This window comes from Vigna radiata, chromosome 11 (assembly GCF_000741045.1).
Source record: "Vigna radiata var. radiata cultivar VC1973A chromosome 11, Vradiata_ver6, whole genome shotgun sequence".
Taxonomy (NCBI): Eukaryota; Viridiplantae; Streptophyta; class Magnoliopsida; order Fabales; family Fabaceae; genus Vigna; species Vigna radiata.
In genome coordinates, this window is record NC_028361.1 from 5,958,656 (window position 1) to 5,971,867 (window position 13,212).

General features: G+C 33.3%; 3 protein-coding genes across 6 annotated transcripts; all 3 read left to right on the forward strand.

Moving 5' to 3' along the window:
* The first annotated feature begins 762 nt into the window (after nucleotides 1–762).
* On the forward strand, nucleotides 763–3,323 carry LOC106776667. Its single transcript, XM_014664144.1, has 2 exons — nucleotides 763–1,006; nucleotides 2,881–3,323. Exons 1-2 carry the CDS (start codon nucleotides 763–765, stop codon nucleotides 3,321–3,323), a joined length of 687 nt encoding a protein of 228 aa, XP_014519630.1.
* A 1,688-nt stretch (nucleotides 3,324–5,011) lies between these two features.
* Nucleotides 5,012–7,434, forward strand: LOC106778022 (protein RTE1-HOMOLOG). Of its 3 annotated transcripts, XM_022775640.1 has the most exons (4): nucleotides 5,012–5,168; nucleotides 5,726–6,023; nucleotides 6,341–6,522; nucleotides 6,932–7,434. In XM_022775640.1, exons 2-4 carry the CDS (start codon nucleotides 5,751–5,753, stop codon nucleotides 7,131–7,133), a joined length of 657 nt encoding a protein of 218 aa, XP_022631361.1. In that variant the 5' UTR covers nucleotides 5,012–5,168; nucleotides 5,726–5,750; the 3' UTR covers nucleotides 7,134–7,434. The 3 variants fall into 3 exon arrangements, with proteins under 3 accessions (XP_022631361.1, XP_014521388.1, XP_022631360.1); XM_014665902.2 differs by lacking the exon at nucleotides 6,932–7,434 and having other exon boundaries at nucleotides 6,341–6,883; XM_022775639.1 differs by lacking the exon at nucleotides 6,932–7,434 and having other exon boundaries at nucleotides 5,014–5,168; nucleotides 5,722–6,023; nucleotides 6,341–6,883.
* Nucleotides 7,435–10,721: 3,287 nt separating this feature from the next.
* On the forward strand, nucleotides 10,722–12,713 carry LOC106778023 (thioredoxin H-type). Of its 2 annotated transcripts, none has more exons than XM_014665903.2 (3): nucleotides 10,722–10,899; nucleotides 12,163–12,285; nucleotides 12,374–12,713. In XM_014665903.2, the coding sequence occupies exons 1-3, from the start codon at nucleotides 10,804–10,806 to the stop codon at nucleotides 12,515–12,517; spliced, it is 363 nt and encodes a 120-aa protein (XP_014521389.1). In that variant the 5' UTR covers nucleotides 10,722–10,803; the 3' UTR covers nucleotides 12,518–12,713. The 2 variants fall into 2 exon arrangements, 1 of the variants encoding a protein (XP_014521389.1); XR_001377004.2 differs by having other exon boundaries at nucleotides 10,745–10,903.
* Nucleotides 12,714–13,212: the final 499 nt, after the last annotated feature.

Sequence of the window (13,212 nt, forward strand, 5' to 3'; positions counted from 1 at the left end):
GGACGAGTCAAGTCTAGAACTTCACATGTTTAGGTTGTATTTTATAAATCTGCTTTGTTTTCTATTCATTTTCATATGATCACATGAAAAATCTATTGTATGTTTCTTATTTATATAATTAGATCACCCTTGCCTTGTTTGTTTGTGTGTGTTGTATGTCTCTCTTTTGCAATGATCATCCATTTTTGGATGTGAGCAGAGGAGAATGTGGTCTCAGTGGAAAACGCCCTGGAGGAGAACGAAGACACTGTAGCTGCCTAGATCTTTAGGAATTTTCTTATGCCCTTTTAAATCTTCTGTATTTTGAGATACTAAGAATTTCCATGTTTTAATTTCCTCTAAATTTCCTGGATTATAGTAATCCTAATTTAACTAATTAAACACTCTTGACTGCTTTCTATTATCATTTATGCTGACGTCTTAAATTATATAAGTGTATGCTATATTTTGGGATGTCACATTAATGGTATAAGAGCAGTTTGTTCCTAGGATAACCCACGGGTTACGGGTTTGTCGTGACTTTCCTATGGAAAGTTGAGTCGGAATGGTATGTTCTACCATTCCCTCCAAGTCTAGATAGTAAAGTTGTGTATCTAACTGGAAATATTGAGAACAGAAAACATCTTGATAAGAGTGGTGAGGGTGCACACTCATGACTCTATATCAAAGATGATTTTCCTTTCTTGTTTTTGAAGGTTCCAGTATTGTTTTCCATAATGATTCTTGTCTTGTCCTTGCTCTTGTGGTAGTGTACCATGCTCTATGGTGGTAGAGGAATGCAGGTTCAAGGGCAACTTGACCTGCATACTTTTATTAGAATTGGTTAGAGACTTTGAGACAAATTCTTGCCTCGAAGATAAGGAGTTAGAATACCAGAGTTTAGATTCCAAGAGATGGGTGAAGATATTAGAGTTTAATGGAAATGTTCTTGGGGTGAAGAAACTTTCAAGAAGGATGTTTCAAGATCAATGGTTCATTAAGAAGAAAGGTTTGATCATTAGCTGGGGTGAGAGATCTCAAGCATTGAAGGTTTTAATTTAATTTGGCGGGGAAGGAAAGCGAAGGTGGTGCGTCAAGTACAATTGAGCGAAGGGTGAAAGCAAGTGCGATAAGAATCCAAGAAGTCTGTTGAATGCAAGTGAAGAAGAGATGATGTTATTCTTCTGTAAAATTTGAGGTGTAATTATCAAGGGAGGTTTGTTCATCTTCAAACCGTTTTAGGAGGTCACGCAACAGAAGTCAGTCAAGTTTGAAGGTGAAGACAAAGGGTTGTGGAAGTCAAAATAGTTTAGCAAAGTTAAGCAAAGAAAAGAAGATGGATCTTCTAGTAAAAAGGTTTTGGTTAGTGTTCTGCAACAAGTATGAGAATTTTATATCTTGGAGAAGTGGTGCTCACTTTGGAATGACGTCTAAGGAGAACCGGTGTCAGTAATATCTTTATGGATGTTTCCTGTTAAAGTTGTGTAGTACAAGAAGAAGGTGGAAGTTGGGTTAGGGGAGCAATGTTTGGACTCAGTATAATCATTGAAAGAACTACAAGGTTAAAGAATCTCAGAAGAGAAGTAGGAGACAGGTTGGAATATTCTAGTTTAAGTCTTAGAAATCAGGAATGAGTTCAAGCATGTACATTTTTCTAGGAGTAGAGATAATGTTGAGGGAATGGAACGACAAGGTTATCGTGGAAGAGAAGAGTCCTCAGGGTTTTTGGAAGACCATAAAAGTTTGAAGAAGGTATTCGAGGGTGAACTTTCTGGTTACAATTGTCATAAAGGAAGTGTTATTATCAATGAACGATTGAGTAAGGAAATATGAGGATCAGAGTAGCGCAGCGGATGATGATGGGCATGCCATTATCAGTAAAGAGGTATGCATGAAGAGTTGTCTTAATCAGATGTCGGTAGTTTGGGTAGTGATGTCTTTGTCTGAGTATGAGTTGACAATGTGTAGTGATCTTTTAAAATTAGAAGTGAGTTTATGCACACAGAAAAGGGGAAAGAGATAAAGGAGACAAAGTTAGTCTACGGTTTCAGGTTAAAGTGAGAGAGTATTAGCGGACGATGAACAGAGTAAGTGGGTCAAGGGATCAAGGAAGATGAGCTGAGATATGATTTCGAGTTATGGTGTCAATCTAGAGGTAAGGAATGTTAACATATGGTTTGAATAAAGAGAAGATTCAGGTTCGTGGTTTGATAAGGATTGAGTAAGAGTTGGTTGAAGAATATAAAGATTGGGGTATCCAATGAAGCTTTAAAGTGATTTCATTAGCATAGTTGAATGCTATAACTAGTGGGTTTTTCAAAAGGGTGGAGAAAGCGCAGTCTGGACAATCCTAGTTTGAGATGTATCATAAGTTGACTTGATGTTGATCAAGCTAGTGATCTCGAGTCAAGGAGGTTGCAGATCTAAGTATGAATTGCCGGTTAGTGAGTCAAGGATTACATATGGTTCGGGTCAGAAAAATGATGAAGTGAAGTTGGATTGCTCAAATTGGTCTTGACGTTACTAAGGAGAAGAATTTTACTTTGGTAATGAGACAATATAGTTGGAAACTACGCTACTCAAGAGTGGAGATCAGTAAGGCATTGAGAAATCCTCAGAATGAGTGTGGTGGTAGGTGATCAAGAGAATAACAATTGGTAGTCAAATCAGAAGTAATAGTGATTAAGTTAGTGGTAGGGTGGCTCTTAGAAGACACAAGTGGAGGTAAAAGGTTATCAGTCAAGGGTTGATCTGAAGTGAAGGTTGGTAGAAGTTTTAGAAGAGAATTTTAGGGAGTAGCGAAGGATGGATGAGTGATTATCAGTGTGGCAGACACTCCAGAGCGAGATGGGTAGCAAATTTCAGATGAGTTCAGCATATCATCCTCANACAAATGACCAGTCCGAGAGANNATCCAATCACTTGATGNTTTGTTGAGGACGTGTATCCTGGATCATTTGGGAGTCTGGGATGAGGTGTTACCATTGGTTGAGTTCACTTATAACAACAGTTACCAAGCTAGCATTGACATGGCACCGTTTGAGGCCTTGTATGGGAGGTGCTGCAGAACCCCTCTGTGTTGGTTTCAGGAGGGTGAATCATTATTGACTGGGCTAGAACTTGTGCAGCAGACCACGAAGAAATTGTCTCCCAAGTATCTTGGTCCTTACCAGATTCTACGGCGTATCAGACCAGTAGCTTATGAGGTTGTCATGCCACCTCAGTTGGCTAATCTTTACCCAGTATTCCATGTTTCCCAGCTGAGGAAATATGCACCTGACCCATCCCATGTGCTAGAGGTTGAAGACATCCAACTGAGGGAAGACCTGTCCATAGAAGTATAACCTGTACGAGTCAATGAGAATCAGACGAAAGGGAAGAATTTGAGGAGTGTCAGACTCGTCAAGGTTGTATGGGATGAGAGGACCGACGACTCTACTTGGGAAGTCGAAGATGAGATGTGAAGCTCTTACCCTCACCTATTCTCTGGTAAGCTCTATTTTCGCGGACGAAAATTTTATTTGTTGGGGAGAATGTAAGGACCCCATAACTTATAAGGCCTTTGGGCCTCTGAAAGGACAGCTAGGCCCATCAGACCAAGGCACTAGGGCCTTTGGGGGACTTAGCCAAAAGTCAGAAACTTCATTTTTCCCATTTCCCTTCTCTCTCTAGAAACTCCAGAACCCTAACCCTAATTTTCCTCTACCTTCTACAGTTTCAGAAGATTGAACCGTTCAATCTTTGAGTTCTTGCTACCAAATTGTTCCTAGTGCAGAGAGCTTCCATTCCAACCGAACATTTCCCCGTTCCGCACGGTAAGTAGATTTTCCCTCTTTCTCTTCTATGTTCTTGCCCTAGAATTCATTTTTTTGATTCCATGAGTCTTGCGTAATTTTATTCTATCATTTTAAAATTTTTTCAGCTCAAAGAGCTAAACTCCATCACCTATTTAGTGATTCGTAGTTTCTCACCTGTGCCCTAATTGTTGGAGCACTATAGGAGCGTGTGGAGTGAGCTTACTGTTCACCCTTTCTAGGTAAGGGGAGCTATTATATATAAAATATGTAATTCTCTTTGTATGTATTCTTGAACTGATACAAGTGTATGTGGCTGTGAATATGTTTTATTGATTATTTGCTTGTTTTATGTGACTGTGAAGTGCTCTGAAAAAGGAGTGCCTGTTGGAATTGTTATGTCTTATACTNCTTTNGTTGAGGCTCTGTAATTGATTTTGATGAGCCTAATCTGTTTTCTTGCCATTGTCATACTGATTGGTTGATTTAAATGAGTATGGGACTGAACTGGCTCTNTTTGATTAAATGGGCAGTGAAATTTTGATATATTGAAGTTGTCTTGGATTACTGGAAATCCTGTTGCTCTATTATTTTGACGAGGGACTTGGGTTGTGTAGAACTATGTCTGTGAGTGGAAGTGAGGCACTGGTTTAAGGAAAGGGAGGTCTAGAAAACAGTACAGTGATCATAATACCTTAAAGTCCGGACGAGTCAAGTCTAGAACTTCACATGTTTAGGTTGTATGTTATAAATCTGCTTTGTTTTCTATTCATTTTCATATGATCACATGAGAAATCTATTGTATGTTTCTTATTTATATAATTAGCTCACCCTTGCCTTGTTTGTTTGTGTGTGTTGTATGTCTCTCTTTTGCAATGATCATCCATTTTTGGATGTGAGCAGAGGAGAATATGGTCTCAGTGGAAAACGCCCTGGAGGAGAACGAAGACACTGTAGCTGTCTAGATCTTTAGGAATTTTCTTATGCCCTTTTAAATTGAGATACTAAGAATTTCCACGTTTTAATTTCCTCTAAATTTCCTGGATTACTGTAATCCTAATTTAACTAATTAAACACTCTTGACTACTTTGGGATGTCACAAAAACCATTAAAAGTCACATTTTATTTCCAATTAATTTCATATAAATACTCATACAATTTGGTCATTAAAGAAATGTAATTAAAAATTAAAAGTAGAAAAAAGAGTTTGAATAAGATTTGCTTCACACTCTAACAAGGACGAGAGATGCACAACAACAATAATCCTAATAAGCTGAAAAAGTAAAGAGTTAAGAAGATAATTAGTTTATACACACTGCGTTTACTGGGCTCTGAAATTGTGCTCAATTGCACAGTGTGCGGGCAGGGTAGAGATTCTTCTGTCTGCTATACAAGGTGATTGGATCGGATCCCTTTCTCTTATTTCTCTTATATGTGTTATGTGTAGATTATATAATCCATGCCTATGCTAGCCTAGGGCTTCTTCTGCTTTGTAATTTCATCATGAATCGCACATATTGTTTATGTCACTTTAGGAATCATTCTCCCATCAATTCATTTCGCGAAACCGTACCTAAATCTCGAATTTCGAAACCCAAATCTGTCTAGGAAACGATGTAGCAGTCTGGTGGTATTGGTCAAACTAGGCTTAGTGCACTGCATCGTGGTTGTTCTTGAAACCAGAAATTGAGGACGTGAAAAGACATACAACATTTGAGTTCCATCGTTGCTTCACTTGAATCCTGAATTTGGAAATATTAGACACTGCACCTGCTTCTTAATGATTTTTTTGGCTTTAGATTCAAATAATACACAGACAAACATATATATATATATATATATATATATATATATATATATATGTATTTATGTAGTATACGCCTTTGGTTATAAACTTGTTTGATGTCATGACTTTCGGTTTTTTAATGGATTGTTGTGTATTGGCAAGTCAGTAATATAGTTCTACCGACTTTTACAATGGGAGAAGAGTTGGATACTGAGCAACAGGAGGATATGATGGAAAGAAGTTATTCGCAAACTATGCAAATTGATCCGAAAAGGGCTCGATTTCCTTGCTCGATTGTGTGGTCACCACTTCCTGTGATCTCGTGGTTCATTCCTTGCATCGGGCACGTTGGCATCTGCAGAGAGGATGGAGTAATATTGGATTTTGCAGGGCCTAATTTTGTGTGTGTAGACCATTTTGCATTTGGAGCCGCCACTCGCTATTTTCAGATTCCCAAAGAAAAGGTATATTCTATTGTTTAAGTCTTTCTTTGTGTCAAGAAAACATAGAAATGGTCTACTTCTCCTTAATAAACAAATTGTCCTAAACTAAAGCTGGGACAAATCAAGAAACGGAAAGTAGGACCATATTATGAGACTCTTGTTTTTTTTTCTAACAATTTTGAGTCTAACTTCCTTTTGGGGTTTTATTTTTTCATCACGCTGTGATATACACTAAATGGAAGCTGTACAAAGTTATATTTTGCAGGAACTTGATTTTAGCTAGTTGGTTTTTTGTTCATGTATTGCTTCTCAAGTGTTGTTTAAAAAATTGTTGGCAGTGTTGCATACCTTTGGGCCAGTCTGCGTACAATGGTGAGGAAGACTACACGCAGGGAGAAAATAGAGTAGATTTAAGGACTTGGGATGATGCACTGAGGAAAACCACTCAAGAATTCCAGCATCGATCTTACAATCTCTTTACCTGCAACTGCCACTCGTTTGTTGTCAATAATCTAAACAGGTTGGATTTCTTGTCTGGTGGATGGAATGTGGTGAACCTTGCAATTTTCATTTTATTCCATGGTCGTTGGGTCAGCAGAGCATCTATGCTTCGATCTATCTTACCATTTGTGGTTGTATTTTTTCTTGGAGTCGCATTCGGGGGCTTCACTTTCTTGAAGTTTTGGTTCTTTTTCACTTCCATTCTTATTGGTTGGTTCCTGCTCGGTACTTATTGTTTCAAGAACCTGATTCAGTTGTAGTATCCGGTTCTCTGGCTCTACTTCGTATACAAGTGTAGTGCTATTTTTGGTGAAACATGGCTAATTAATCATATACTGTGTTCAGATTAATTTTATTGTCAAAGGCTTGTTTCTTTAGTAGGACTTGCTCTTCTATTGGTATGGTTTTGTTAACTAATTGAATTGCAGCATCCTGCCCCACATCTTATTGATGCCAAGGCATTCAGTCCTACGTCTCTGTAACAGATTGAGGTTGGTATATATGGACTTTGATTGGCGTTGGTCATTCACAAACTGCGTTTTACGTTTGGAAATACGAAGGGTGCTGCCATCCTATTCATTGAGTTTTGAATTGGACTTGGATATTTTTTTAGTAATCAAGCTATTCTGACTTTCACGAACTTGAAAAAGCACTGAGCACAAGTCTGCCACATATAAAAGAAAGACACTTCAACATTTCGCAGGAATACAAGAGTAGTGGGATGTGCACCCTTGATTGCAGCACCTACGAAGCTTTTTCTTATAGCTTTTATTTGCACTTGTTTTGTTAAATCACAATGTCAGTAGCGAGAACATAGTCTCTGTTGTGCGAAATTAAACATTGCTATCTTGTAGTTATTTTAAAATAAATCCTTTTAATGATGAAAAAGGGGGGCGCATCTTTGTGTACAATGGTGCATGAGCATGACCCGACTCTTGAAAAAAGATAGTCGTTCTGGCACGAGAAATATGTGTGCGTCAAAATCAAATCGTGAAGAATCCAGAAAAGGATGGCCGAAAATAAAAAGTGCCAAATTATTCTTTGTAAACACCTCCATTATTTGTACAAGTTGTGCCTTATGCATGGTCATTTCTTAGAACAAAAATACAGTAACTTTAATAGAGATCTTGGTTATAGGGGCATCAACCAAACTTGGCCTTCAATTATAATAGGCTTAATAACATTGATACGTAACTATAAAACACGTGTTTGATTTACCAATGCATCTATTTTATTTATTAATTTGAATTATTTTATTATACATTTGAAGATTGAAATACTATAGTCATTTCAACTAGCTTTTTTCTTAATATGCTGATTTTAAATATAAATTATTAAAATGGAAGGGTAGTGACATGTTCACAATTCATTGGTACCTAATCTCCAAGTATCTCTCTTCTTAAAAACTCTTACAATAGTACCAGAGTTGATGATTCATCTTAATGATAATTCGAACAAATACAATGTAAATCAGATAAATGATTCTATGAATTAAAAGTTTCTTATATCGAAAGTCTTTGATATTATTAAAATATGTTCCGTTGTAGAACAAAATAAAGAAATGATCGCCACTAGTAGATATTCCTTTTAAAAGAAAATATTCCAACATATAAAAAGTCACATTTGAAGAAAAATTATTAAAAATTCAAAATGAATCAAAAGTCTCATATAGAATTAAAATGAAAAATATTACTAATATATAAATAAAATGATTCAAAAAATCATTACTTTAAAATTTTAGGTTGAAAACGTTAATATTTTGTATCTCTTCTCCTAGAAAGAACGTCACATTATGCACTAAAACTTCTTTAGTCGTGCATGTCATATAAGCAACACTTATCCACATTAAAAATAAATAAATTTTGCTTATTTTCTTAATTTTTTTTTTTGTTTAAGATTACATTATATTCGTGAAAAAAACCATTCAATTGATAGTGTTCCGTAATAGATCAAGTCTCCTTTCCCACAAAATGTTATTGTGTTTTCCATTTTATTGTTCTCTACACGATCTAATATATCTCTTCTTTCTTAGAAAAAAAAAGCATAATAAAAAAAGTCTAATCAAATCATATAAAGAAAAATATAGATAACTTCAGGATTGAAAAATGCATACCGTTTATTTTCTAAAGTCTCAATTAATTACTTTCAAAGGTTTCCTTTCCCATGTAGATTTCTACTCTCCCCAATTGTAGCTTCCTATTGTACATAGTAACTAATTAATTTGATCTACTTATTTATTTAGAAAACTAAGATTAAAAATTATTTCAATATCACAATGTTATATGTTTATTAATTTTTTTTTTACTATTTTATAGGATAATTTTTGAACAAATTTTTAATGACTTTATTTTTTTATTAAATGCATTAAAACTGTATCTTGTGTAATACCTAATTTTTTCTTCCTAAAATATATAATTAACAAAAATTATATAATTAAAATAAAACGTTATTTCTCTCTTATTTGAAATCTAAAATAAATAAAAAATATTGTTTTATAAACAAACTTTATAAGAAATAAAAAAACATAATAATAACAGATTATTTCAAATGTTTTTCTATATTAATCTTTTTATCTAGAGTTGTGTATTGACCTCTTCTTCTATATTTCTTAGCATTTATACTATACAAAAATGATTCTAGGTGAAAACTATCAAATAGAAGGGATAAGATAATGGAAACAAATAACAATAATTTTCATCATACTATAAGTTTAAATGTATTTTTTACTACAAAAATCATAACTCAAATCACACACCATATAAATACACATAAATTCTATTGTCTCATCTAATATTACAATCATTAGTAATCTCAATATCACTAAACTGAATTGTAACTCTCACAGGCAACTTATTCATACAGGTGTCACTTCCCATTACTAGCTCCAACGAAATACACCAGTGTTACTTCCCATTACTTTTCTTAAGAATCCTAATGAAATACATGACTCTCACTTTCCATTACTTACTTCGAGAGTTTCGAAGTTCACCTTTAGTACAATTACACAAAGTTATCATTCATAATGAAGTCACTAAATACAAATACATAAGAAGACAATAAAAGAAAAAAAATAAATGTAAGTTTCACCCACCTCTTACTCCTTACTTTCTTCTTTTGAGTGATGATCATGGATTGAATTTTTAAAGATTCAATCTAAATCCAAATAATAGATCAGATTTTGGGTCCAAATTTACTTTTGCAGTAGAACTAGTTTTAATTTTTTAAAATCCAAACCCAAATATTTGGATCAAGTTTTAATTTGTATAAGTATAACAATATTCAATAATATTAACTAATATCTAATAATTTTTTTAATTGAATAATTATTTATTAAATCTTATTTATTAAAAAATATCTTAAAATAAATAAATCCTTTATATTATAACTAACAAAACATTTTATCTTTTACTCAAAATATTTAATCACATTTATATGTTTTTTAATTATTAAAATTTATAGGATCTAAGTGTTTAAAAAATTAATATATGATTACTTATGGTAGAAACTATGTACTTTTTCTTTTCATTTTGAGCAATTAAATCCACAAAAGGATAAAAAAATTTATGTTAAAATTTGGATCTTATGTTAGTAAGACATGCCTATTTAAGGTAAAACGCCTACTTTTATTTATTAAATCATACAAAATGCCAAAATGATAGAGAGAAAATAAAATGCTTTATTCTGCCATTCACTCAGATAAATATAAAATTCGCGTCCACAAAAAGCAAATTATTAGAATAAAAACTTCTGAAATATATATATATATATATATATATATATATATATATATATATATATATTCTACGTAATACTTATTTATTTTTAATAAAAATTATATTAACAAATTATTACTATTATTATTTAAAAAATAAAATTCAATACTTAAAAAAATATTAACAAACAAATAAATCATTATTTTTTTTTATAATACACAATCGTGCAGCTTGTACCGTAACTAAGTTAATAAATCTTAAACAATTACAACAAAATAAAAAATAAGCAAATTACATGGTAGATTAATGGAGCGAACTGAATTAATTGTTTATTCAGAAAATAGTAATGAATTAATTTGAGAAGCTGTGTTTTTAATTCGAAAACCACATATTGAAGTGTAAAATCATAGTCGGTGGCAAAGTGGTAAATAATGAGAAAGAAGAGCCCATTTTGGCGAGAGTAGGCACCCATACGCGTTGCTTATTTAAAGTTGTAACACAGCAGCTGCTATGGCTATGTTGGATATTCAATATTGAAATTTTGTAACTGTCAAAGGTTTCTTTCTGAGAAAATAAGGATAGAGAGAATGGCCGGCGCATCCGAAGAGGGACAAGTCATCGGCTGCCACACCATCGAGGCTTGGACGGAACAACTCCAAAAGGGCAATGATTCCAAGAAACTCGTAGGTATCAATCAACTCGTTAATCTTTATTCATTTTAATTTTAATTTTAATATCTGCATGGATAGATCGATCTCAGTTTATGCTATGATTCTTAATTTTTTTTTGTTTTTGTTGTCATTTTCACATCATGTTACGTCTCATATATCATATATCATGTATCGTTTTATTAATAAATTGCCCGAAGTGTGTGGTTGGATTCGATCTGTGCTTAACTTTGCCGATCTGAAGAAAAAAAGTATTGTTTTTTTTTTTTTGTGATGATTTGTATTGTTTTCCGGAGAATGTGTTTCTCTAAATCCGATGAGGAGGAAAGACACCGTAGAGGACTCTACTGATTTTATTTTTCATTATCCATTCTATATTAACGAACTTGTTAATATAGGGTTTTCATTGACTATAAGTGAAATTACACTTTTATTAGATCGTGATTGAGGAGGATCATGTATAATGATTTCTTTTTACTGTGTTTGCACGCTATACTCATTGCACTTTTTGTGAACAACACCTGAGTTTGATTTTTAAAATTGATTTTGAATTGATGTGTATATCAGATTTACCAAAAAGCCTTGTGGTAATCAAATTGAATCGTGTGCCATATATATGTTAATCATCGTAAACACTAATCAAACACCATGGTTAATTTGTTACCAATGGCTTGATAATATCAAGCTTTGAAATCTGTCAGTTTTTTCCTTTGTCTTTTTGCAAGATCTGTGAGATATAATATTTGTGGGGTAATTCCACTGATGTAAGAGGTATGGTTTTCTACAACCATAATTAAGGAAGTGAGATGGGTGGAGAAGAAAATCAGAAAAAGAGGAAACGTGATGAGAGATATACTTCCTTTTTTAAAATTAGTTGAATGAAATATATGTTTTTGATTGATGAAATCGGGCATATAAAATTATTTTTACTTAGGAGAAATTTCACTCTTTATTTGGATATTGAAATTTGTCAGTGTATATCATTTGTTAAAATAATTATTTTGTTTCCAGCTGAGTCTTCTTTGAATAATCAACTTCCACAGGACTGTGTGGTTCACCTATACCCATAAATTTTAACCTGCATTGCAAATTTCAGTCTGCAGTACACTAGAAGCAGTTATGATCACTTACATCTGTAGCTAACATCATCATACAACTAATGACAGAATCTATAAAATGTTTTGTTTTGAAAGTAGTATAAACAGGTCGAAAACATGTAAGTTTTATGTTATAAGAATGTGTGATATTGTAGTTACATTTCATTGGTAATTGTTTCAGATTGTGGTGGATTTTACTGCTTCTTGGTGTGGACCATGCCGTTTCATTTCTCCATTCCTGGCTGAGCTGGCTAAGAAGTACGGAAATGTCATATTTCTGAAGGTGGATGTAGACGAATTAAAGGTAAAATAAATAATGACGTAGTTATGTTTATAATTTTCCTACGAAAAAAGCAGAAGAAAAAATAATAACAATAATTTGTTGGTTGCAGAGTGTTGCTGAAGATTATGCTGTTGAGGCAATGCCGACTTTTGTGTTTGTGAAAGAGGGAACTCTTCTGGGGAGAGTGGTGGGAGCAAAGAAGGAAGAATTGCAGCAGACAATAGAGAAACATGTGTCTGCAGCTAGTGCTTAATCTTGCTTATCTCAGCAGTTTACTTTCAGTTTTAAAGACATTTTATGCTTTGGTATTTATGTTTTAGAATCTTGTATTAGACACTAAGTAGCTTTTTACTCTGTCATCTCTTTCTGGATACCAACTGCTGCTTTGCTTCAGTCTTAAATAATACTGGCTGTGCTTTCTTAAATTATATCCATCAATCATAATTACATCACTTCTTCTCATTTTACATGTTGATGAATTATGGAGAAATTTTAATTCAACCAAAAACAAAAACATATGTCGTTGGGGTTACACATAATTATATGAATCTCTATTCATTAACCAATTGTTACACATAAAATTGGACTCAATTAGTGAATCAATGTCTCGCTTAATGATCATCTATTTTTGAGTTGTTTTTTTTGGAATTTTAAACAAAATATATAATTTACCCAATAAGTTATTATTAAAAGTAAGTAAATGCTACAACTCACCCAATAATCCAACCAACTTGAGTTTATTAGATTTTTACAAAATGATTTTCGTCCAATGAGTAGTCTATTATGAAATGTTTTTCAAATAAATAAACGTGTAATTCTTAAAACTTGTACTATTTTTTTTACATCATCATATTTTTCTACAAACAATTATAATGAGTCAGGTGATACTATAATGACCAAAAAACACAATTCAAAATAATATTATTTTAATTATATTTATTTTATTTG